This window comes from Pieris napi, chromosome 20 (genome assembly GCF_905475465.1).
Source record: "Pieris napi chromosome 20, ilPieNapi1.2, whole genome shotgun sequence".
Lineage (NCBI taxonomy): Eukaryota > Metazoa > Arthropoda > Insecta > Lepidoptera > Pieridae > Pieris > Pieris napi.
In genome coordinates, this window is record NC_062253.1 from 2,305,993 (window position 1) to 2,333,080 (window position 27,088).

Consider the following 27,088-nt stretch of genomic DNA (forward strand, 5'->3'; position numbering starts at 1 on the left):
AACAATAACGCGTAATTCATTCCCCGCCCCGCATCGTAACGTTTTACAAAATGTTGGTCACTTCTGTTATGGCCCATGGTATGTGTCCAATCATCTTAGGGTGTGAATACCTCCGTAATGGCTATCTGGTATTTGCAAGGCAAGGAACAGCCCTCTGCATTTGTCCACATGCCATAATTGCTGCGAGACCTGGAAAAAATTGTGGCCTTCATGCAGGTCCCTCGCTTGATACTTCTCTCTTATTTCCCAACCCTTATGCTGCATAGTGGTGGGTCGTTTTATTCAACTTCTCCCACTTCTAGTTTTTGCTTGAGTCTCCTTGGTTCCGGGGCTCTGTATCCAATTTTTACTTTTACGTTCTTAATTTTCCAAATCCTATTCACTCTTAAACGTAATGCCTCCATTAAACGTTTGCGGATAACTGCTATATATTATTATATGCTTATATACTTACGTCCTTATATGCTTGCCTTATATACGGCATATTTTTGCAAGCATCGAAAGTAAATAGGCCCTTACACATGTTCTTACGTTTTCAACTAAAAGGGCAGGCTGAACTATAGATACGATTTTCGTTACTCAATACTTGTTTATTAATCGTACGTCCTTATTAAACGTGGACTAAAGATAGTATTGTATTTGGAAAATCCATCGTTGCCATAGTAACCATATAAGGGTTACGGGAGCTGGTCCAAGACCCGTTTCTGAATATTACCCTAAGTCCACGTCTAATAAACGGAGTGTATTAGACAAAAATGCAGGCAGCTGTACTTAAGATTTGTGTACAATTGAAGTCCATTTTGTTCCAAATTTATAAAAGGAATTTCAAACATTCTAGATATTTATATAATCTAAAACCTTACACATATTATTTATAATCTATATGTATTTAAATTCCAACAGAATTTGTAGAATCGGTGACACGGGATTTTGGAACTACAGTCACAATTAATAACGACATCGAAGGGACAACTCATATTTGGTCGTAAAAAGCGATAGTCGTAACAGCCGATGACGTTATTAAGTACGTAGGTGTTACATAGTCTGTACGCACCCTAATACAATCGAATTGAGCCGAGCCCTTTGATTTTGGTCGATATAACCGGTATGTCGTCGTAAACGATTTCGACTGTAATTTTCAATATAATGACAGCGGTCCTGAGACTTTAATAGGGTATTTCTTTGTTCTTTAGTGTTAGAGAATATCTGTTTAAGCCACCTTGCAAAATATCGTGTATTGATTACCGGACCTGAAAGACGTACTGAACACGCGTTGAACAAAAAAAAATGATTGTAAATTTAAATCATTCTCGAATCCACATCCATCACAAACAAAAAATGCGTCATTATGTCTGTCGAGTCATTAAGAAAGAGTTTAATTTCAAACATACGTAAAGAAGATATATATATAAAGATTATGTCTTCTTCTACGTCAAACTCGTTATCGATACGTACGAGTATACATAACGTACGTATACTCGTACGTATCTCTCGTAATTTCACGTCACCGATTGCAAGTTCTAAAGTAATATAAAACTATTACAAACGAAAATAAGACAATTTTGATTATTCTCGTTCGAGAAATCATGTCAAATTTTAGAGTAATCATGTATCATTCTATAATTAAAGTCCCTATCGGTGACCACAGATGCACAGATGCACTTAGATACTGTGCAAACGAAATGGGCACACTTCAACCCAATAACAATCAGGGCCGAGCTTTGCGTCAAGTTCAAAGCTAAAGAGAGATTGTTCAGGGCCTTGAGATAAAGTAATTTATATTGCATATCGTAAAAATTATGTTTAAGTTTCTGTTGATTTCTTTTAAACCTTTAAAAGTTTTGAGGTTAATTCTCTTCTCGAAGTAAATTGTCTGTCAATTGAAAAAGATTTCTGTCAAAGTCAAAGTACCTAAGTGGGTCTAGACTGAACAGATTAATAAGTTAACCTCAAATCTAGGACATTTTAGAACAAGCATAAGTAATGTATTTTGAAGGTTCGAATTTCCATAACAAAGAATCATGTTATTCATTCAACAGAAACCCCCTATTCACATATCCATTTTCTATTTTCCTGTCTTCCTCACGTCAATTCCTTCCAAAGTGTACAAAAAAAGTCAATTTTTTCCAATTTTAATTTTTATTTGCGCCAAAAACCTTGTACTTGTAACTTGTTGTGTTTGTATAATGTCAAAAAGACTGAATCGAAATACCAAATTGTTTCCACCGATTGATAGAAACCAAAATTGTAATATAACTGCGTACTTAATCTTGTTATACATAAAATAAGTGATGATTTGTCTTTTTTCTCGTGTCAGTGTCTACCTATATATCCTTTGACACAGCCTTAAAGGTTATAAGGTGATACACATGTACATCGTAAAAAAATTCGTTAATACTAAAAATATTTACAGAATCGCTCTTAAAAGGTAGTCTTCTAATTTCCAAATTCAAACTGTCGAAGACGAATGGCGTGTTTCGATCGATTCTTATTGGTCGACGTCTAGTCCAATCAGTCACGTGGTCCGTCTTTTGACCAATCACAAACGACATGCGTCATAGTTTTGTATTTAACATTCTTTTGTTTATTTTTAATGTTACAAATTATTGTTTTAGCTTTAAGTATTCTTATTTTACACTGTACTTAAAGGTTTTACGATTTTAATAGTCATAAGTCATATCATATTTTAAGTGCAATATACATCTTGCCATGATGTGTGATTTTTTTAGATTTATTTTCACTCCAAATATAGATATAGTTAGGGTAAGTTTTCTGACGTTTTCATACAAATGACATGGAGACTGGTACCAAAACGCTTACCGACACTTGTCCATAACAGCAGGGTTACTCTGTAAAACTATGTTCCAATAATTAAGACGTCGTCTGAAAAGGAAGTCCGTTCGACTCATTTAGAAAACTATATTGTATAGGTAATATTTGTAGCGCTGCTGTCTCAGACTTGGAAGTATAAAGCAATTCGCAGCGTACTACGTAATCTCAAGATAAATTGCTGTTGAAATGACAGTGTAAGCCTGCTGGATTTGTAGATAATTGTCTATAAACATTTGTTGACATACCATTTGCAAGATTGTAAAAGGAGATGTATTTTGAAGAACCCTTTTTATACCATAGATTTCATACTGTTTAGAATAGATGGTAGGTAAGGGATAACTATTATGAAGTAAGTGCGGCACAAACAATTTCTCTATTACCATTTTTGTATACGTTAGGTCACATGTTAAATTGTATGCAGTGTTTGTAATCGTGTATAAAGTGAAGTGACGCGATCTTGCCTTGTCAAAATGACAGATGTCAGATTTATGCAAGATAGATTATTCCATTTTTAAATAAATGTCTTTTTTAAAGTTAATTTTGTTACACCCTAAAGAAATAAAATTGGGACTACAAATATTTGTTGATATACATATATATTTTTTTATTATGGCAGTAACTTTATGCCAGTTTCAAGTTAAAGGTTGGGAAACATGAACGAAGTTTCCCGCGCTTTTTCTTGTTATGTTTATATGTAAAGTAAATGTTCTTAGTTTAAATTTTGTAATTCTTTTTTATAGTTACTAGTCATTCACATAGTCTTGCCATAGACAATGCAAGATGGCGTTTAATGGACTTGTAATCTATAACTATTATGTATTGTAACGACTGTGTCTTGCAATTATAAACATTCCATTGCTTGTGAGTTTGATTTTTATTTCCTCTATTATTTTATTAAGTTCGATATACATTCTTTAAATTTGAATGCCAGAAAACAGAAAATGCTTTGACTTCACGAAAAATGTATTAAGATTTTCACTGTTTTCACTTTTTTCTTTGAATGCCAAGGAAGCTTTTTTTAAGTTCCAATGCTGAGTGTTTTAAGGCACATGTGCCACCGCCAATGTGTGAAATCAGCACTCAGTAAATCGAATTATAAGGAGATTCGATTGAAAGTAAATAAAAAGTCAGAATTTTAAGCAATTTTATTATGTAAACGTCGCAGCCAACTGGCTTAATTTAACTGTGTAGTCTTTTAGCTAAACAGCCCCGTTTAACTAGCGGCCTGAACGATATTCAGCGTGTTGATCAAAAAGCTAGGCAAATGACTTGGATGGATGACGTTTTATTACTGGCTAGGCAAGTTGACTGTTAATTTAAATTTAGTTCCACTTTCTGCCACCTAGCGACTAACGTCGAAACTCTTGTCAATATGACGTCGGTAACCACAACTTACATGATGTTTTCCAAAGCTTAATGAAAAACAACAAGTACAATGGAATAGCGTAGTGACTATAATAATGTGAATTTAGCTGTGATTGACTCAAGCAATTTAATTTTTAAAGAAATATTTTTTTATGATAAATGTTTCATCCCTTTTATATCTGTATCGTATGAATGGCCTAAGCATTAGCCAGCCAGTTTATTAAATGTTGTTACAAACGCTACGGCTAAATATCTTTTAAGGCCGCTAGTTAAACGGCGGTGTTTAGTTAAAAGGCTAGGCTGTTAATTGAACGGCTCATTAAGCCAGTTGGCTGCGACATATACATCACATAAATTTAGAATCTAACAGAACCTTAAAGAAATAGTTCTACAACTTATATTAAACATACCGATTGTGGAGATCACATATCGAAAATTCTGGAACTTTAAAAGATGCCATTATTTATAAAATTACGTAAATTATTTTGATGGCATTTGGCGGGTATAAGCTACCCTAGTTCTTGTTAACACAATAACAATGTTATACGTTATAATGATGTTGATTTTTACAGTCTTAGCAGTATCGGATACTGTCATAGTTAAATATGTCAACTTAATTTAAACAATAACTTAAAAATTATTCTATTACAAAAATATTATACAAATACTTATTTACAGGAATCATTGTGGTTTGAGAACCCATAACACACATAATTTTATATAATTGTGACTGAAGACGCCATTCAATGCCTATTTAACGCATAACATATCCCTACACTGGGTGTGTTTCTCGGCGATACAATAATAATTGGTACATACAATGAACATCGTAGAACGCAGAAATGTCTACCAGATGCCTTATTTTATTTATTGACACCAAAAATCCTATATTACCTATCCCTTTACACAATTTATAAACAAAATTACATTAAAAGTAAGTAAGTAAAAAAGGTTTAAAGGGATATAATAGGCATCGCAATTTATAATGCATAAATTTGGACTATGTTATATTGTAGTCGACAACCTGGCGGCTGGTTCTAGTACAAAAACCGATCAAAGGACTAATCTTATTTAGATAAATATTTAATTTAACATTTTGTGATATCTATCAACACATCGCTCGTGTTTTTTTTGCTGTTTCTTCAGGTCTACAGATTTTGAAGACTCTTGCATTACAATCTGGTTGTAGCGGCTTCCTCATCTTTTTTCTTCCCGAAACCTTCATAGATCTCTTCGATTGTCTTCATTTTTGTCTCCGGCACATAACAGAAAATGTACACTGTACTTACAAGACAGACGCCGGCGAAAATCCAGAATATTAAGTACAGACCAACAGATGTCGCTAGCGGATGGAAGACCCGCAACTCTATTGACACAAGTGTGCAGGCGAATGCTATCACTATAGAAGTCACTGTTCCACGATGCTGGAAATACAATTCACTTATTAGTACTATCTCACACCCTTCTTTACTTGGTTTATTATAAGGTTTCGTTTACGAAGACAACAGGTACACTTGAGAATGTAATAGGTTAGTTATAATCAAAATGATTGCAAAAAATCTATAGTTTATTACCTTACGTAAATGTGTGACTATAACGACCAGGTGATATTCGCTAGACGAAACGAAATTTTGAAATAATGAGTGGACTCACTATATATATTATAGTCAAAGTATAGCGAGGTATTTTGGTCAATTTCACTACGCAGAGCAGTGTTATGAGTCAACTATGTGTAAAGTATTGGTCGTAGTATTCATTCGTATAGCTTTGAAAATGTATAGTTTATTTTTAAAAAATTGGACAGACGTTTGACCGGAATTCCACCTGTTGTTAAGTGAGATGCAGATGCCCTAATGCACGCCATGAGGTGCCTATTTTTGAAAGAACTCATTCTATAGTAACAAACAATCAAAAATCATTTATTCATGTAGCTAACACAATGTACACTTAAGAACGTCAAAAAAAAGAAATATACATTAAATGCTTCTAATTTTACATTTACTGCCAGTTCTCAAATAAAGGGCGTAGAACGGAAGAGAAGAACTAGCAATAAACTCTCCGCCACTCTTTTTAATCGCCAAGTTTTTGTTTTACACAACGTTTGTAAGGAGCTGCAACCATTACACCATGTTCCACATGACATCTTAAGTAATAAATAATAATAAAATAAATTACAAACAAGGATTTGTCCTCTATCAGCAGGAGGCATGGTACAATAGGAGCACGCACTTACATTCTCGTGGGAACAACACGCAAATACATAGTCGAAACAACTAACATCACCGCATACACGAATTCAGGTACGACCAGTCAGGACAAGGAGCACCCGTTCATGAGTATAACGCATGGCCAGCCATCGGCCCCCTCGCCATATTTTTTGGGAGAGAGACAGCCCGACGCATTGTCGCCGCCATAAGCAATGACATTTAAGCGAGCGTGACGATCCTTGAAATGTGGGAATTGAAATCTCTAGGGAAGCTAGAAGGGAACATCTTATAAATGACTTTAAACAGACTTCAGACTTACCTGAAAAGAGAACATCTCAGTCATAATAACGAAAGGCACCGGTTGAAGGCCGGCAGCGTCACAATAAATGCAAAGACACAGGGCGCAAATGGGCAACCACGCAAAATTACTGCTGCCGAACCAGAAGCATGCTCCGAGAATGGTCAGTGCGATTCCAGATACAAGACACGTTGTTCCTAGTAGCGGCTGAAAATAATAAACAGCTTTAAATATACAACCACGGAATAAATGTTATCTAATTACCCACAACACAGGGGCTCCCTGTATGGGGACTAGCGTTAGATCAATTTTGTCACAACCATATTTTGTTATTTTTATTTTACTGCTTTCGGCACTCAATTACATACAAAAACATCATTAATGTTGCTGCCTCATTGGGGTTTGGGTGATGCTAGGGAGGCGTAGTACATTTGCTAAAATATTGAAAAAGTAGCAGAAACTTAATAAAGATATTATATATATTATACTAGCTAACCCGACAAACGTCGTTTTGCCATGTAGGTATATTATTTCTAGGAAACATGTTTTTAGTTCAATAAAAATAACTTTCTACTATAATAAAAAATAGGGGTTGATCGCAGAGGGGAAAAAAGGGCTGTATGTATTTTTGTATGCTGTATCATAAAAAAAGAAACAAAAAATTTTGTCTAAAAAATAAAAAAAATAATTTAGGCGCGGCCACCCTTAACATTTAAGGGGATGAAAAATAGATGTTGTCCGATTCTCAGACTTACTAAATATGCATAAAAAAATTCATAAAAATTGGTCGAGGCGTATGAGAACGAAAATTGTGACACGAGAATTTAATATTTTAGATACAAAGAGACGTTTTTTTAGAATTTTTGCCCTCAAATATAACTTACTTGTTTGTTGGGAATTTTTCATATATTTTTTCGTAGAGAGTAGCTGCCAGAAAATAGTGTCATAGCCGACGAATCCGTTAACGACCACGATGACCACGACGTCCGTGGTACATACATACATACATACCTACATTTCTTGTTTATGGCATGGCATTTAATTGCATACGATAAATGATAAAAATTACCTTCCTTCCAGTCTTCTCAACCAGGCCAGATGCAGTACACGAGCCAACTAGCTGAACAGCTCCTAGTACAGCTGCCTGCTGGTTCGCAGTCAGCACCCAATCAGCACTGGCATCGTTGAAGATCATTGACGCAAAGTGTAAGACGGCGAGACATCCGCACAACTCACGCGCAAGTGTTATTATTAGGGTTATACGAAATGCGCGGAATGTGCATTTGTCGGAGACTGAAAATGATATTTGATAGATTAATAGGGCAAAAGGTAATTTTATAATAGGTTGAGGGTAGTAAAAGTAGTATTGGACACTTTTGAGTTATAAATTGTTCCTTGTGTTATATGAAATTTTGAATTTTTGTTATATAAACTTTGTAAGGGGTATGTTTTCTTTAATTATTATTTTGAGATTTTGTTTTATTCAATCGAAAAAGTGTCAGTAAAAAGAGACAGTATTTGATCATTTTCTGATTTAAAAAAACATTGATGTGCAAAAATATATAATAAGAGATTTATTTAATTCAATTATAAAATTAGATGAAATTTATTAATTTTATTTACATATCATTAATTATAAAAACTTTATTAATTATTTTAGTTTTTATCAAAATTAAAGATTCATATTAAACATAAAAATTCAAATTTACAATTGAGAAAAAAATATTTAAAGAAAAGTCTGATACTACATTTAAATAGTAAAAGAAAGTAGAATTTACATTTAAAATTGGATAATGCCCTCAAATTAGATGTCCAATCATAGGATAAACCAAAATCCTGCTCTCAAAAAGTTGGGCACCCTTATTGATTTAAGTTCATTATAAGATTTAGTTAAGTATATTTTAGTATTGTGTTATTGTGCTTTAGGTCGTAGGTTCGATCCCCGGCTGTGCACCAATGGACTTTCTTTCTATGTGCGCATTTAACATTCGCTTTCGGAAAACATCGTGAGGAAACCGACATTTAGACCCAAAAAGTCGTCGACACAAGTCAGGCACTGGAAGCTGATCACCTCCTTGCCTATTAGATTTAAAAATGATCATGAAACAGATTCAAAAATCAAGGCCTAAAGAGGTTGTAGCGCCACTGATTTATTATTTTAATTTAATAATTATGAAGCTCGACTCCAAAAGAGCTTTAACTATAGTCTGGACATTCCACACGGAATCCCGCTGCGAATGTAGCTGCGGAAGCCTGAACGAGACGCCACAACTAGTTAAACAGTTATGTTAATAGAAACCGGTCAAGCCTAACCGAAATCACGACACTTCCGAACCACTCAGGTGCTCAAATAGTGACGTGTGTGGCCAGGGCCGGATTTATATTGTCAATTTCAAAATTATTTTGTTTCACAAAAATGTATAGTGCTACATATCCAGTGTACATTATTACCTGGAATGTAACAAACTTATAACTAGACACGTTTTAAGTCGTTTTGCTTTTTTAAAAACATATAAAATAGATAAAACTAAAGTTATAATGTTTCGAAAGGTTTTAACAATGAGGTAAACTACCTGGTAACTATGCAATCTTTAGGTGAGATTTGCATTTTTGACATGCCGACATTGATAACTAAATATTTATTATTTTATTCAGATTTAGTCAGATGATTGACCACATTCCCATGATGTATGTGGCCTATTAGAGGGCACGCATGTCCATTTCAACCGCCGCTTAAATTAATCTATTTTTTATATGAATTTTTGGGTACACTAAAATTATTAAAACTGAGTGAGGTCACTAAAAGCTCAGGTTTTTTTTAAATATAAAAAGAGACAAACAGGCAGGAGGCTCAACTGATGTTAAATTATACACTCACATTTCCAGAAGCCTCGCAAGTGCGTTGCCGGCCTTTTAAGACTTGATATGTATCAAATATCTTCGAAAATAATTGATAGAGCATGAACCGTTATTTAAGTTTAATTTATATTCTATTATACGATTGTCTTGTTAAAATGATTATATTCTGTTCACAGTGTTTTTACTATTCTCACTACATATTTAAAAAAAGTCAAATTTTCTAAAAGTGTTTGAATTACTCTTCAATAACTCTTCTTCTTTCTTAAGCTCTTCCCCCTATATTCATAATAACTTATTACTGATATATCGTATATGTTAGCTAAAAAATAACTATATTTCACCAACGCCATTTTGAATGTAAGTTGAATGTAAGTCCGACCCTGTCGATCATTACCGTACACAAACACTTGTTGATTCGTTACTGGACGCTATGGGAACGAATTGTTAGCATCCACTTTGCGTCCCGTTAACGATAGTTTACTTTATGTTACTGCTTTTTGGCACAGACTACAAATACAAATAGTAAGGAGTTTAGCTAACCTATTTGGAACTTATGAATAAGCTCCGGTACATTAAAATGCGGTAATAAATCACATCGCACATACAATAATACTTTTCTATAATATAATAGACATTTTTCTACATTTTTTTTCTTGATCTAAAGAATTTTAAATAAAGAACCACTTGTTCATAAAAATCTATTTTAATGCACTAGTTTTTTTTGTCAATATGTATTTAAGAGACGTTGTTTTTAGTAACAATGTTTATATGAATTAATTTTATCCGTTGACCAAAAGTCCAAGCTAAATAAATTTTTATGACATCATGATAATTAATGGCATTTGCATGCACATATGGCTGATTGTGCGGGTTTTTTTTAATAATTAATCAATCTTTATGTACCATTTTCTTTGCAAATAAACGATTTACTAAAGTCGAGTCAAAGTCAAAAATCATTTATTCATGTAGGTAACACAATGTACACTTATTAATGTCAAAAAAGAAATATTATACATCAAACGCTTCTAATTTTACATTTACTGCCAGTTCTCAAATCAAGGGCGTAGAACGGAAGAGAAGAACTGGCAATTAGCTCTTCGCCACTTCTTAATCGCCAAGTTTTTTGTTTCCTTGGTAATTTCATTTCTTACGGTCTGTCTTTAGGAGCTAATAATTATGCATAAAGAAACATTTGTTAGACAGTGGATGTTCAAAGCCACAACCTGATTGACTACACTTGCAGTGTTACGTCCTACTTGCAGTGTTACAGCCATGTATCACTGTATGTTTAGGGTAAATTTTATAAGTCATTATCAAGGCAGAATACAAAATACCATCCGTATCACCTCGACATCAGTCGTTCCACAACTGAACGTTTTTAAAGACAGCTGGTTCCATATAGTGGTAGTGCGCGGCAAAAACTATGTGGAACCAGCTGCCCACTGAAGTATTTCCGAACCAATTCGACTTAGGGTCCTTCAAGAAAAGAGCGTACCAATTCTTCAAAGGCCGGCTTGCGAGCCTTCTGTCAATGTGAGTGTTCATGGGCGGGCGTACGCAACATCAGGCGAGCCTCCTATTTCATATAAAAATATAAAAAAATACTTACCCAATGTTTTGACTGCTTTGAAAAATCCCTCTGATTTACTCTGCTCCAACTCCATGAGGAGTAACTGCAATTCGCTCTCAATTGACGCATCTGTCACTTGACGACACCGCAGCCAGGCTAACGCATCGCGTGCCTCCTAAAGGGAAAACTATATATTAGCTGTCAGGAGTGTTTTTGTCAAGTCAAGGAATTTTCCATTCCGAAGAACGTGTTTTGGTCAAAGCTCTCGCTGTCCAGATTGAGCATTCTGATAAACGAGTTAGGTCTGAATATCTTTAGTTGCTCTCCTCACAGTTTAAAATCTATTTTCGTTTAGTTTTTGTAGTTTTTATTGTTTTGTTTAATATTTGTATCATCTCTTCGTGTATGCCATGTTTGCCTATAAGTGCTTGTCACGTAAAAAAATGTATATTGTGGTTCTTTTATCAATGTATCAGTGTGCCGAGCGTTGGCAAGCTTTGATCAATAAAAAAAAACATCGAATTTCCAAAAAACTGAAGGAATATAGGCATCCTTTACTTTGGTTTTGTTTAACAAAATCCTATTAAAGTAGACTTTCAAATTACGTGCCTCTAAAAGTGACAAAAATGCCTGACTTTTGTTATTTAAATGACATCGAATAATCCAAATAAGTTAAAACAAATGAACAAGATTGTTCCATTAGTATTTCAAACGTTTTTGATGTAGTCATGTTTTGTCGGTTATTGTAAAGTTCATCAAGCGCACCAATACATCGATTCTGACCCAACTCCGCATACGGACTCGCCTGCCTACCACATGCCGACAGCGAATTATATCATATTTCGGCCATACATGCGCAGAGGCAATGAGAACTTGGAGAAACTGATCGTGGTTGGTAACACAGAAGGCAAAAGAATGCGCGGTCACCAACCTGATGGACCGATGAAGTGAAAGACTCATCGTCCGCAAACTATACACTGTCTTGGGCCGTGGGGTTCAAGTGCACAGGCGCTAATTAAAGCTTTAAGTTGGCGCCTGGCTAGTACCGGTGTGCCCAGAGCTGGTCTTCCTCGATCAACGAATAAGTATAGCAATACAGCGAGGAAATGCTGCCAGCGTTAAAGGTACACTGCCACAGGGACCAAACTTTTAAAATTTGTTTTAATTTTCTTTTTTTTTTTATGGCTCTGGCACGATTTGTGCATTAGCCAGCGTCAAGTATAGGAATTTTTTATAATTCGTGCTTGTCTTTAGAAATTCGACCGTGTCCTCCATGTACGGTTTAGGCACTCGCCCGGTACCGCACAACCCTCCCAAAGGCCGAGAACAAATTTAAATTAAATTAAAACTTGCCCTCGAACCGGGAATCGAACCCGGTACCCCTCACCTAGCTGCCACTTAATAAGAGAGCTAGGCTATGAGGCCCCTAATTTTCTTTTTATTCATTTTTAAATTACTATGTAGGTTAAGAAAATCTGTATATTTGATTGTTATGATTACTAATATTATATGTTATCTTAGGGTTAAGATAACAGTCAATCGATACACTATTATAATAGAGGACAGAAACCGGTGGAAACAGATTGTCTGCTCCAGGTGTTTCCTTGCTGACAGAAGAGAGTAAACACCATTAAATCGTTGTTTTTTTTTTAACTGATCGTTTTTCAAGGCAGTTTTTGCCGCGCAACACCACTTTGTGGAACCAGCTGCCCACTGACTTATTTCCGAACCATTTCGACTTAGGGTCCTTCAAGAAAATAGCGTACCAATTCTTAAAAGGCCGGCAACGTACTCGCGAGCCCTCTGGCATTGAGAGTGTCCATGGGCGGCGGTATCACTTAACATCAGGTTAGCCTCCTGCCCGTTTGGCCCCTGTTCGTTGGTAAATATAATCCTCTAAAAGAGTAAATTGTAAATTCATCTCTGGCCATTTATAAATAAGTTTTTTAATTTATCGATTGCGTGTTTAGACATGAAAAATGTAATCGATATGATTTAAGTTTATTGGTTTTATAATTAATTACTATAAGTTGAAAATGCGTTTCAGATTTATGATTTAAAAGTTAACTGGTATTTTTATGATTCTCTAAATCTTACTATTGGTTCAGTGATTTAACCGTTTTATTACGAAATTTCTATTTTAATTAGATTAGTTATTTATTCGCTTCTTTTCAGTGTTATTGTCTACGTGTTAATATATTTATTCTTAGATAGATAGTAAATGGATTGAATAATGATTCTGAAGTTTAATTGTTCTAATAATTTGCGTAGCTTATGTGGCTTTAGTCCTACTTAAATACATAATTATTTTATGTTATATGTTTTTGTATGTTTGTAACGCATAATCTCAAAAACTATAGGAAATTCTTTCACTAAAAATGCTAACTTATCTCTAAGAAACAACAACTTTTCACAATGGGGTCCGAAGTAAACAAAAAGTTATGATTTGAGAATTTTTTTTATCATATACCTTAATATTATCTTCAATACACTCAATCAACAACTATAAATAGAATGTCTTACTCAAGAACTCATCAGTACCAATCTAGTGGATATTATGAAAAAGATATCTACAGAATGTAGATATTTTCGAATTTTAATAAGAATTAGTAAAAAAAGTCAATTTTTTTATAAAACCGCAAAATAAATTATAACTCTGCAGGGGTTGAGCTTAGGAACCTTCCGTAGAACAATTTTTTGCAGCTGATGTCCTCATCTATCCCTTAGTTGCGTTTGATCCACGACTTTTTGAACAACCTGTATATTATATTAGTGCTAGATAGGCTACTTCTAATTTGTGTTGTTCGATGATTTGCTATTTTTTAAGCCGGCTGTTCCTCTCGGCCTACACCCTTTGTCTTCTTTGCCGATGAGTAGGGATTAATAATTTAATGACGTGGAATAAGTGATACCTGTATCTTATGTTCCATAATAAACATATATTTTTTAATATTTTTATTAAGATAAATCCTTTGCTTGATAGTTTTTTTTTATTTGAATCAATTTTTGGAATGGTTTTACTCTTTGAGTGTTTTTTATATAGAACCTGATGTTGAGTGATCATAGACACTCAATGCCAGAGGGATCGCGAGGGCGTTGCCGGCCTTTTTATATAAAACTCTTTAGAAAATTACCTCAACCTTCCCAGTCTTCAGCAAATACGACGGTGTCTCAGGCATCGCGGGAAACACGAGCAGATGAATCAACGGCACAGCAAGGCATATCCACAAAATGGCGTGGTAGCACAAATATTCTCCCAGTATATACACGATGAGATTCCCCAGATTTTGCGATAGTACCACGAGGCTTCCAAGAGTACCACGGATAGAGTCTTCGCTGGTTTCTTTAATGTACAGTGGTGTCACCACGTAGGAACCCGCAACACCAAGTCCAACAATAGCCCTTGCAGTTATCAACGCCCATGTTTCCGTGGAGTACAGCTTGAGGCTCCAGCAGATCTGAAAATTTAGTTTGAATTACTTGTTTTATAGAAAAGAGGGAGAACGAGCCTACAAGACGCCCATAAAGGCCAGTCATCGTAGCTCATAGATACCCATTCTTAGTGGTTGTGTTGCCGGCCTTTGAGGGATTGGATTACCCCGTATCGGCAGAAAAATATTTTAAAGATAGTATATAATTATAAGTTATACATATTTAAAAATTCATTTCAGTGACTGCACTGATTGAACCAGATATAAAATATTCAATTAATTCCTAAAAAACATCAAAATTCAAAATAATTTATTCATTTAGGTAACAATCCAATCCAAATAAGGAAATCATATTAAATGCTTCTAATTTTACATTTACTGCCAGTTCTCAAATCAACGTTGAACGTACGAAAAGAACTGGCAATAAACTCTCCGCCACTCTTTTTCATCGCCAAGTTTGTTTTACACAATGTTTATGAGGAGCAACCATTACACTATATTCCACATGACATCTTAAGGAATTAATAGTTAATTAATATTAGCGGGTTAGTAAAATTATGAATATTCACTTCAATTTGTAATGTCAATACTTTCTAGAATTAACCAATTATATATAGATTATATACATATTTGTTAGTTATATGTTCCATGCTCACTAATGGTTTTAAAATCTTTTTAAATAGCCCATTATATTAATTTCCAAAATATTCAGCCGTCGAGAAATTAAGCTTAACTTTTGATAGGAAGAATGAAGCCCAATGTTATATCGATCATTAAAGGTTTCCTCTTAATCTATCCTAAAACAAATAAACCTTACAGCCATTGACAAAGACGTGGTCATCAACGCCTTTTTCCGTCCAAAATTATCTACAATAAACCCAAAGAGAAACACCCCTGGCGTCCCAACTAAGTAAGGTACTGATGCCATCCAGGAGATAACATCGGGATGTACTGGTTCCGGTGCCGGTCCATCTTCTGACATGAGTCGTGGTCCCATTGGAGACAACCAACCGACCGCTGATCCATATGAGAAGACTGGCAAGACCACTGCAAAAAAAAATACAATGTTATAAGGAAGGGATCTCACTTAATCTCATATATTCTTGGCAACATTTTTAATTTATAAATACATATAACAATAGCAAATGTTGATATTAATTTCCTAAATGACTTTATTTGGAAATATTAACGTCATCTCTCCTTTTACTTTTGTACCAATGTTTGAGATTTTTGGTAATTAAATTACGATATTGTAGAGAATATTATTATTTTGGGTTAGTTTACTTAAATATACATGTAACAAAAGTCTAATTAATGACTTCTCAGAGCTTAAAGCTTTTCGGCTTTGTAACTGTAATCTGTAGGCTTTAAAGTGTGTTTGAATTTTGCCGAGAATTGCTCAGCTTTTGACTTGTTAATAAGATAAATCTGGTTTATTTATATTTTCACCCAAGCCTCAGTATTGGCTAAACCCCGAGATCAATAATCAAAAACAAGTCGTTATTTTTGCGCACCGTATTTTGACCTGATGACCTGAGAAACTAACCGAACAAGAGGATGAGTCCGGTAGATACCAATTTTACGGTTACACTCAAAGTGACCCACATTGCGTTTCACGTGATCTTGGATTATAGATAGATTATAATCGCGCTTTCTTTTGAAATACCAATGTTTATTTTGTCAAATACCGTTAATATGTCAAATGGAAGATACTAGCTGACCACAACACAGGGAGTCCTAGTGTGGGGGGGGGGCGGTAAACTTTATTTTAACTTAAATATCCTTTCTTTATTTAATGTATAATAAAGTTTTGATATGAAAAATTGATGAGAGTGAAATTTTACGATGCGCACGCACCGTGTCACAAAATTAACAGAATGAAGTTGCCCACGGAAGATGCTACGGCATTAGACATAATTTAAAAACAACATTCGAATAATAATAGAATTTATGTTACACTTAATGTAAGAGAATAATAATAAATATTTATTAATTAAATTTTTCAAATGTAAACTGAACTTTATTGACTATAATGACTCCTTTTCCAGTCTTTGATTATTTAATTGTAATTAATTATTTGCATGCAATCAAAAACTATTTTTAATAATGCCAAAGAAGTATAACTTCTTACGCGCGTACTTAACACGCACCCTTTTTTTCTTTATTCTTTCTTTAATTAAGTTTAACAGTTTCAAGTCTAAGTTCACATTTACATATAAACCACTTAAGGCTGCCAGTCCACCAGAGCGGAGCGAGGCAGCGGAGCCGAGAAACGGAGAAATATTAACCAATAGGATTGCACAAAATCTCCGCTCCTCTTAAGTGGACAGGGACTTGCGAGCTAGTTTAAAATTTCATATAAAACCGGTATGCGGAGCGGGGAAACGGAGCGGGGAAACGTGCGGGGTTGCGGAGCGGGGAAGCGAGTGCGGGCGCGGGCGCACTTTGCGCCGGCAGTGTGCCGCCGTATTCCGACCAGTGCGTATGTGACCGAAGATAATGGATGAAAAACTTATTGAAAGTGTGAAAAAGTTTCCGTGCATTTGGAACACATCTTCAGAATTTTACAAATGCAACGAAACAAAAGATGCTGCGTGGGACCAAATTATCATTGAAACAAACATATCGGATGGTAAATAATATGTATCTTTATTCTATAATACCTTCTAGTAGGTACATATTGATATCTTTTTTTTTATTTAACAAAATAGCCTATATAATGTAATAGCCTAAATAGTTAAATAATGTCCGCAGCTGGCCAAATTATCTATATCTGTCTCACATCACTGACTATTATAGATTCTTTTCAAAATTCGAGTATCTTGCCATGGTACCTTCCCCTGATTATTAAAGTATGAACAATACATTTCACGAACTTGATAACCATCGTTACTAGAATGTTGTGTTTCTATAATATCACCAACTGATAATAATGATTGCTCCATGTTATTTTCAATATTGTTTATATAATTAGGTTGTCTTTGAATTAAATAATTGTGCAAAACACATGTTGCTTTTATTACCTTGTCAACTGTTTCTATTTTGCATTCAAAATCTTTATGATACACGTACCACTTTCTCGTCAATACACCGAAAGTTGCCTCAACAATACGACGTGCTCTTGATAATCGGTAATTAAAAATTTTTTTTTCTGCGTTAAGTCCATCACGTGGGTAAGGCCTCATAAAATTTTCCATTAATGGAAAAGCTTCGTCTCCTATAAATACGAACGGCATTTTTGCTCCACCTTGATAAAATGGTACCGGCTGAGGTAAATTCAATCTCTTTTCTTTTAGACTCTTTCCGAAAATGCTGTTATCAAAAATTCCTGCATCAGAAAATCTTCCCATAGATCCCACATCAGCCATTATGATTTTCCTTTTGGCATCAGCTAAACACATCAATACTACAGAAAATCTCTTTTTGTAGTTGAAAAACGAGGACCCGGTTTTCGAGGGAGCCTTGATATATACGTGCTTGCCATCAAGAGCACCTATACAATTTTTAAATTGCCATAGTTCATCAAAATCTTTTGCGATTTCTTTCCAGTCGTTTTCTGTTGGTTGTGACATGACAAGAGGTTGCAATATATTCCATAAAGCATCACAAACCTCCTCAACAATTCTTGATACACTTTTCAATCCAATTCTAAAATTCTCTCCCATCGTTGTAAATGACTGGCCGGTTGCTAAATACCTAAAAAAAAACGTATTTAATTGTACTTCGCGTAAGTGATGTAATATTTTTGTCATAAATAGACCATGTAATACATTTTTGTGTTTGTTGATTGTTTCAGTTACAACTGCCAAGTCGCGATGGAAACAACTGAGAGATAACCATCGGGATGCCTTAAAAAGACAAAATGCAACAAGGAGTGGACAGGCTAGAAAACAACGAAAAGAATGGAAATATCAAAAAGCCATGTCATTTTTATTGCCTTACATGAGTACAAAGAACAGAGACCGGTCAACAAATTTTACGCCCCTGGACCACTCAGTAAGCGAAACTTCAAATCCGCCAAATACCATTGAAGAGAGTTCACGGGAATCATGCAATTCTTTGCCATCAAATTCAAATAATCTTCCTTCTGCCGATGATCCTAAGAATCCAACAGCTTCGGAATCTCTTCCATCAACATCCAAAAAAAGAAAGAACGATGAAATTCTAGATTATTTAAAAAAAAAATCAAGAACGCCGCGAAGTGTTGGAACGAGAACGGATAGAACTTAAAAACATGATGTCAGCCAGTGATAAATACGATGAAATAGACTTATTTTTTTTAAATTTGGCTGCATCGACAAAAAAGCTGCCGTATTATTTTCAACTTCAAATTAAAAAAACCTGCTTTAATGCGGTAATGTCAGCTGAAGAAAGTAATCTTCAACATAGTTGGTATTCTCCGAATAATTATGGTTATTCTACAGGCTCAACACCTACATCAGATAACATCAACACTAGTATCGATACTCCTAGTGCTTCAGATAATATCAACACTAGTATCAATATTCCTAGTGCTTCAGATAATATCAACACTAGTCTTAATATTCCTAGTGCTTCAGATAATACCAACACTAGTGTCAATATTCCTAGTGCTTCAGATAATATTAACACTAGTATCATTAATCCTAGCGCTTTACAAATTCCAACAACCCAGGATATTGAAACATCTGCAGCAGAGCCAACAGAACCCAATGAAAATGCGGTCAATTTTGAGACAGATTACGATTTTTAAATTAATATAACATGGCTTCTATAACTGTATGCAAAAATAAAAGTTACTTTGATTTAAAATGTGTACTTACTTTAAACACACCGCTAATCTTTCACGGCTACTAATTGAATTTCTGTAATTTGTGTCTTGTTTCCGAATATATGGTTCAATCAGGGAGTGAAGTTCATAAAAAGTACATCTTGAAACTCTATAAGAATTTTCGAAAGTTTCTTCATCAGCTGTTTGGAAAAAAGTAAAATATTCACTGTGTTCTGAACGATGTTTGATATGATTTCTTAACCAAAATCTATGTTTCCTCATAGAATTGTTCAAATGGTATATGGTAAGTATTTCGGCTTCTTCTGACTCCAACTCTTCTTCCTCAAGCAATGTAAGGTAATAATGTATCAACTTTTTCGATGGCATGTCTGCTATCACTGACATTTCGCGTAGAATTAAACCAATCGCCCCACGCCGGGAGCTCGAAATCACTCGTCGCGTACTTGCTGCCTAGCTCCGCATATTGAAAAACACAGCAACTCCGCTCCGCATTACTTCCTCACTCCGCTCCGCAGCCTCGCTCCGCTCCGGTGGACAGTCACAGTACGCAACTCCACTCCGCATTAGTCCGTTTCTCGGCTCCGCTGCCTCGCTCCGCTCTGGTGGACTGGCAGCCTAAAACGCTGAGTTCAAAAGTCATACTTAGGGTCATTCACCGCTCAAAGGTCAAGACCTCATAACAATTAATTACGAGACAAATTTTCTTTAACGAAAGTTTTACTTTCTTTTTATAAACTTTCTTAAAATAGACATCCAAAAACTCAAGGCTATATTCTTAGCAGCCTTGCGATTCTGTAATTCACTTTTCGAACTCACACAGCGGTTTTCGCATCGGCGGTCGCTCTCAAATCAGTCGTGAAGCAGTCATTTTATGATTTGGCATTCCGATAAACAATAAACTACAAGCTGCCACCTTATTACAGAATCGCAAGGCTGGTAACACGCGGCTGTTGACATTTGATACGTATGACGTAACTGCTTGTATAACAATTTTGCATCAATTAATTGCGAACAAGGTTGCACCATGATCATTGCCAATGTTCCGTATGACCGAGCCTCGGACAAATCAATACAATTATGATAGCCCGTGTTTAATTAAAATAAACTGCTACACTGGTATGTGTCAGCCTGATTGACTGAAACTGTGAGGCCGTGGGTTCAAATCATGGAAGGCTAAAAAAGCTTTAATCTCACCGTAAGTTTGGATGCTGTCGTGTATTTTGTGAATGGCTTTCGAAGTCAAAATAAAGAATTAGATTTATTGTGGTCAAAATACACAGCATTGACAATATTCTTAAACTCCATAGTAATAATAATATATACAGATGAATAAAAAAAGCTAGTGCGGCCGCAGAGCAGGCAGAAATCGGATTTCGTTCCCTTTAGAGTCAACTCTTGGGCCGTGGGGTTCAAGTGCACAGGCGTTTTCAGGAAATTTATTAAAAGACTAGCTGATCCGGCAAACCTCGTTTTGCCATGTACATATTATATCATTTATAAAAAAAATTGGGGTTGATCGGAGAGGGGTGAAAATTTCCTAATTTTAATGTTGTATGAATTTTTTAATACTGTATCATAAAAAAAATAAAGGTTAAAAATTTATCTAAAAATTTAAAAATATAAAATTAGGGGTGGATTACTCTTAACATTTAGGAGGATGAAAAATAGATGTTGTCCGATTCTCAGACATACCCAATATGCACACAAAATTTCACGAGAATCGGTCGAGCCGTTTCGGAGGAGTTTAACCACAAACACCGCTACACGAGAATTTTATACATTAGATTAAATTTACTAGAGGTCACCTATGTCAACGGTTTTGCATAAAGCGTACGGCATAGCCGTCGAGATCCAAACATTATGGATAAGTTTCAGAAGAACTTATAAATTATGATCGACGCATTATTATTCTAAACACTGTATTATTTGCTCTTTAAGGGCTGATCCGAACTATAATGCCGTTAACAGAGTTTGTTTTCGTGATTCTTAAAGTCCTTGTAGAGAAGAAAGAAAGAAGCGTACCGAAATAAGAAGAAAACATGAAATAAAAAGCGAAAAAATAAGACGAAAAACCAAAGTTATGGATTACATTTTGCCCGAAAACAGAAGTGGAAATGGGCTGGGCATATAGTAAGATACACCGATAAAATGGGGACTATAAGGCCGCCCGTTGCATCCCTTATAGTTTTTATGTGTTATTTGTTTCTTTTATTTTTATTTCAACGAAGTGTGAATAAATAAATAAAAAAATCAGTTTAAGACATTTATATAATAAATGTTTGTTTGTTTTACAATGATTATTAATGAATCGCATCAAGAATAATGAGTTGTGTCAAAGGTCGGTAGTTTACAAAGTAATGTTCGTTGACAAGATTGGTTCGATGTTTCTGGATGTCTCTTCATAAATATCACTTACACTCTTGACAACAATTAAAACATATTTGAAATACATGTTAAAAAGACAGTTTTACATCGCATCGTGAAAAAAGAGTTTGTTGAGTTGAGTTGTTCTCGTAGAAAGATATTAGAGCAACTCATGGTTCATGGCCTTTTCAGAATCCCTTCTAAATGCGCCAAAAACTTTTTATGAAAAAAAATAAGACTATTTCTTTTTCACAGTGGGGTCCGAAGTAAACAAAAAGTTATGATTTGAAAAAAAATTATGATATATTTGCGTTTGATCCACGACTTTTTGACCATCCTGTATAATTATGTATAATTATATACTCACCCCAATAGGACTTCGGGCAAACATCAATGTATAGGATAGATACATTTTGCACCTGTTAATTGAATTAGTAGAGACTTTCTTATTTGTTTATAATTATACGTAATACTTTTATATAGTTTTGTATTAACAAGCAAAAAATATAACACTTCTTGAACTAAAAAATATATATTTATAATATTTTAAAAAAGTTAACTAATTGTACAACTTAAATTAATACTAGCTTTTATTTGAATTAATGTATCATAATTTTATTAACAAAACATTTTTTTAACCCATCGGAAACTAATGGAATATATATCCAACTTGATTAAATAAGAATTTTATTACAATTTCCGTTTTAGAAAAAGAAATTGAGTTTCTTTAAACGTTATCTGATTATTTTAGTTCTCTTACTTTACATTTATTATGTGTGAAGCTATTGAAGGTCATTTAATAATAGTTTCTTATATATATCTAGTAACTATTATATGTGTGTATGTTTTAACACGAAATTATTCCAGTACAAAATACTTACTTCCAATCAAAATTAATTAATTGTTAATGCGTCTAAGTGTTAAAAGCGTACCAAGAACCAACTATCGAATTTTGACAGCTTTAAAACAAAAATCTGTACTTGGTTACTTTGTTCTCGTATTCTCTACTAAAAATAGCGGACCTGACAGACCACCAGCCTTGCGATTCTGTAACTCACTTTTCGAACTCTCACAGCGGTTTTCGCATCGGCGGTCGCTCTCAAATCAGTCGTGAAGCAGTCATTTTATGATTTGGCATTCTGATAAGGTGGGAACTTGTAGTTTATTTCACGTCGAAATTAGAAAAGATTTAAATAAAATCATCTAATTGTAATTGACATTTTCTTCTAAACGTGCGCGCATACCATATACGTACGAAATTAGAACAAGATATTTCCACAGCGCAATAAATTAATTGGAAAATATCCAGATAATTTAAATACCTCTTATTTGGCAATACAAACAATTTTATTAACTTTTATAAATCAATGAATGTGCGCAAACAAATTTGTTAATGCTATACTGACACACATACCGACAGTTACTTCAAAACAAAACAATTTAACTCGTTAGTTACTTCTGGATGAATTTTTATATAGACATTGAATCTTCGATAAAAATAATAATACTATACTATATGGGCCTTAGAATGCATTCGATTCTTTGATCATTTTTATTTTAAGCAGTGGCGTAACTATACCGTCTGGGGCCCGTGGCAAATTCTTTTGATGTGGCCCTATCAGTAAAAATCGTCCGTACTCAGTTTAATTTTAATAAACTTCGAGATTTTGAGCGTACTCAATTACACGTTGTTTATGTCCCACTAATGGGCATAGGCCACCTCTCTTAGGCGAGAGGGAATGGTCTGTAGTCCCCAAGCTAGCCCAATGCGTATTGAAGACTTCACGTTCATCCATAGAACATAATATCTCTTGGGCAGGGGCCCTTTTGGGTCGGGGGCCCGTGGCATTTTACCACCCCTGCAACCCTATTGTTACGCCACTGATTTTAAGGACAGTGATCAGCCCTCTGCTTGATATTTATATAGATGCCTCATCTCAGAGGTCGTGAGTTGTAATCAGGGCTGTGCAACATAGGAATTGTATTTCTATGCGCGAAATAAGCTCTTGCTCTGGTAAAGGCAAAGATCGTGAGGAAATTTCCAAAGCCCAAAAATGTATGACATATCGCTTGCTCCAGGTACGGTCCACATAATAGGTATCACGGAATATGCTTGTATTAAGAATATTCATAACGCTAAATCACCTGCATCATGAGCCCACCCCACATACGTTCACACCATCACGGAGCACCACCGATTTAGGTATTACGTATTTAAACATTTTTAATGTTTTTTTTCCTTTCGTAAATATTTGTATCTATTTTGTATATTTTGGCCATGTTCGTTGTATCGCTTTTTGTTGATAATTTATGTTAGATTAGGATTACGAAATAAATAATATTAACAAACATATTATTTACCATTAAACATCGAAGTTATGTGTTTGGTTTTGGCAAAGGCAATAAAATATCTCCCTATTTAATGCAGTTTGTCTATATTATGGGCGATGATAGTTAGTAAAAACTAGTTATAAGAGGTGAATGAACATAATTAACGTGTTATGTAAACTATAACAATACTGGTTTAATTTAATTATCATATTTAAATTTACAACGATAAAATTAATTCCCCGCGATCTTCGTTTCGCCTTATATATATATATATATATTTACTTAGCCTAACATTTTAGTAACTATACATATGGAACATTTTGCTATGCTTCCCCATAGAGACGGTTCGATTTTCCAGAATAAAAACCTAAGTATTCCAATTTTTTCCCTATAAAAACCTTAGAGATATAAATTCTCGAATTGTTGCAACCGTCTTCGAGGTTTACGCTTAGGAACATATGTTGCATTTTTATTTATATAGATTGGGCTGGCGTTTGTTCTACTATGAACCCGAAGTTAACTATGTAAAAATCCATCAATTGCGTCCATTTTTGTACGTTAGTGTCTGAACACGCCTGAACAAAAGATATTGGTGACGTGAGCAAGGCATGCGCAATCAAACGGACGGATTAAAAATACAGATAATTTATGATCTAATGTTTAACACACAAATAAAAATTAGAATACTTGTCTATATGTTATATTACTAATATGCTAGCCACACCCAAGGGGCCGCATAATGATTGCATGATGATGTCATGAAGTTCGCAATAATTATTTTTTGCCCTAGAAATGTTTAGTGCTTAAAACACTAAATGATAATAAATGTAAGACCTCCCCAAATCCATTTATATCTTCCTCCAAAAACGAAAAAACCTTGTTCACTTGACTTAGACCCGTGCTTTAGACTCAAATATTTATTTATATTTTATTTATTACTGTCCCTTTCAATGTTTACAAGTTTTATTTGCGAAATACAAATCTTTATGGGTACTGTGTAAAATGTTACAAAAGAAAATTTAAAACTTTTATTAAAAATACGCTATGTAGACAAGCATATTTCAATTTAGAAGATTATCTAATATATTAAATTCTCGTGTTACAATGTTCCCATACTCCTCCGAAACGGCTCAACCGATTCTTAAGAATTTTTTTATACATATTCAATAAGTCTGAGAATCGGCTACTATCTTTCAAACCCCTAAATGTTAAGGGTCCACCCCAAAAAAAATATTTTTATTTTTTTAGATAAAATTGTTTGTTTTAATTTTTTTATGATACAGCATACAAAAATACAAACAAAATCTTTTTTTTACCGCTCTACGATCAACCCCTATTTTTTTATTATTGTGAACTAAAAAAAATTTTCTTAGAAATAATATACATGGAAAAACAAACGTTTGCCGGGTCAGCTAGTATTCGAGATTAAATTGCTTGGAAACATGCTCTTCCATAGGACAATCAAACTAGACAAAATCAACTGGTTGCAAATCTAGTCATACAGGTTTATATTTGCTTTTAATTTTATTTTTAAAAAGAAACTTGACTGTATGCTAATTATTTCATTTTTTTATAAAGAATCATGTAAAATCTATAGCATATTTGTAAATATTTGACTATGTATTGCATAATAATATATTTACTATATTGATATTTATTATATTATATTTTATGATTTTTTTATATATAACACGATGCGCCGATTTTATTTTAGTACAGCCTTGCGATTCTGTACCTCACTTTTCGAACTCTCACAGCGGTCTTCACAGCGGCGGTCGCGCTCAAATCAGTCAAGCACTCGGTTTCCTCACGTCGTTTCCTTCACCGTTAGAGCGAATGTTAAATACGCATATAGACAGAAAGTCCATTGGTGCATAGCCGGGGATAGAACCTCGCTCGCTGAAGCCACTAGGCCAACACTGCTCCACGGAGGTTTTATATAACCAACATATATACATTATATAGGAATCATAAAGACTCCAATATTGATTTCAATCAGTGTTAACATTTTTAGCTAATTTCACGAAAGGAAACACCAAGAAATCTGAAAGCATATTTAATAACTTCGTTTGTTCCATAATGTACTAAAAATATTTACGTTTCTTATTTGAATTGCAAAGAAAATGAAACGTCTTAAGCCTTATTTATAACCATGGTTACGCTTTTAAATTCATATCAAAAGAATCTCAACCATAGTAACAAATACGGTATTATGTATGTTTAATACGGCCGAATAATAAAAGTCAAAAGTCAAAAGTCCAAAATCATAAATCATTTAATCATATAGGTACCACAATGTTCACTTATGAACGTTAAAAGAAAATGTAAGTATATGAAATGCTTCTAACTTTACATTAAGTGCCAGTTCTCAAATCAAGGGCGTACGCGTGAGAAGAACTGGCAATAAACTCTCTCGTTTTTTTACACAACGTTTGTAAGAAGCTGCACCCATTACACCATGTTCCACATGACATCTTAAGTAATTAATAATAATTACATAAATTAAAAACAAAGACTTGTCCTCAGCAGGAGGCATGGTGAAATAGGAGCACGCACTTACTAATAGATTCTTTAAATAAATGGAGCGGGAATATATGAAAGAATGTTTGGATAACATTGTTAAATGTTATAAAAAAAGAATTACCTAAAATAAATTATAAAATCTGTAAGTAGCTTTGAGCTTCACTATTTTGACTCACTTGAAACTAATCAATGTAGGTATCTATACTTCTATACTAATATGTATTATAAAGAGGAAAGGTTTGATATTTTGTTTGTTTGAAATGAATAGGCTCCGAAACTACTGGACCGATTTCAAAAATTCTTTCACCGATGGCAAGCTACACTATTCCCGAGTGACATAGGCTATGTTTCATTTTCAAAAATTAGGGATGCTTACTAAAACTTAATTAATCTAACCCAAGGGGTAAAAAAATAAACAAAAAACTTCCTTCAATCGTGTGCGCTGCGAAAACTATTAATGATAGAACAAAATGATGTATTACAATTTTTCAGGATACATCACTATTTAAAAAAAATTTCACGGCAGCATGTCTCTAT

The 27,088-nt window shown here is 34.3% G+C and overlaps 2 protein-coding genes and 1 pseudogene across 2 annotated transcripts in view; 1 reads left to right on the forward strand and 2 right to left on the reverse strand.

Annotated features, from left to right (window-relative positions):
• Positions 1 to 3,959: 3,959 nt before the first annotated feature.
• LOC125059533 (facilitated trehalose transporter Tret1-like) overlaps positions 3,960 to 27,088 on the reverse strand; it is a 28,568-nt gene continuing 5,439 nt past the window's right edge. Inside the window, exons 2-7 of the mRNA XM_047663986.1 lie at positions 15,380 to 15,609; positions 14,266 to 14,589; positions 11,171 to 11,306; positions 7,772 to 7,995; positions 6,724 to 6,909; positions 3,960 to 5,621 (exon numbers count right to left, since the gene is read on the reverse strand). Coding sequence (XP_047519942.1) covers positions 5,370 to 5,621; positions 6,724 to 6,909; positions 7,772 to 7,995; positions 11,171 to 11,306; positions 14,266 to 14,589; positions 15,380 to 15,609 — 1,352 coding nt within the window. The 3' untranslated portion in view covers positions 3,960 to 5,369. The remainder of the gene's footprint in view (positions 5,622 to 6,723; positions 6,910 to 7,771; positions 7,996 to 11,170; positions 11,307 to 14,265; positions 14,590 to 15,379; positions 15,610 to 27,088) is intronic.
• Positions 17,062 to 19,353, forward strand: LOC125059538 (annotated as a pseudogene).
• LOC125059536 lies at positions 17,188 to 19,928 on the reverse strand. Its single transcript, XM_047663991.1, has 2 exons — positions 19,365 to 19,928; positions 17,188 to 18,258 (listed from the first exon to the last, which is right to left on the reverse strand). The coding sequence occupies exons 1-2, from the start codon at positions 19,715 to 19,717 to the stop codon at positions 17,346 to 17,348; spliced, it is 1,266 nt and encodes a 421-aa protein (XP_047519947.1). The 5' UTR covers positions 19,718 to 19,928; the 3' UTR covers positions 17,188 to 17,345.

Coding starts and splice junctions, on each gene's coding strand:
- LOC125059536 (XM_047663991.1), bottom strand. CDS start 19,717: ATGTCAGTGATAGCAGACATGCCATCGAAAAAGTTGATACATTATTAC. Junction 18,259..19,364: donor AGATTAGCGGTGTGTTTAAA/GTAAGTACACAT, acceptor GTTTTTTTTTAG/GTATTTAGCAACCGGCCAGT.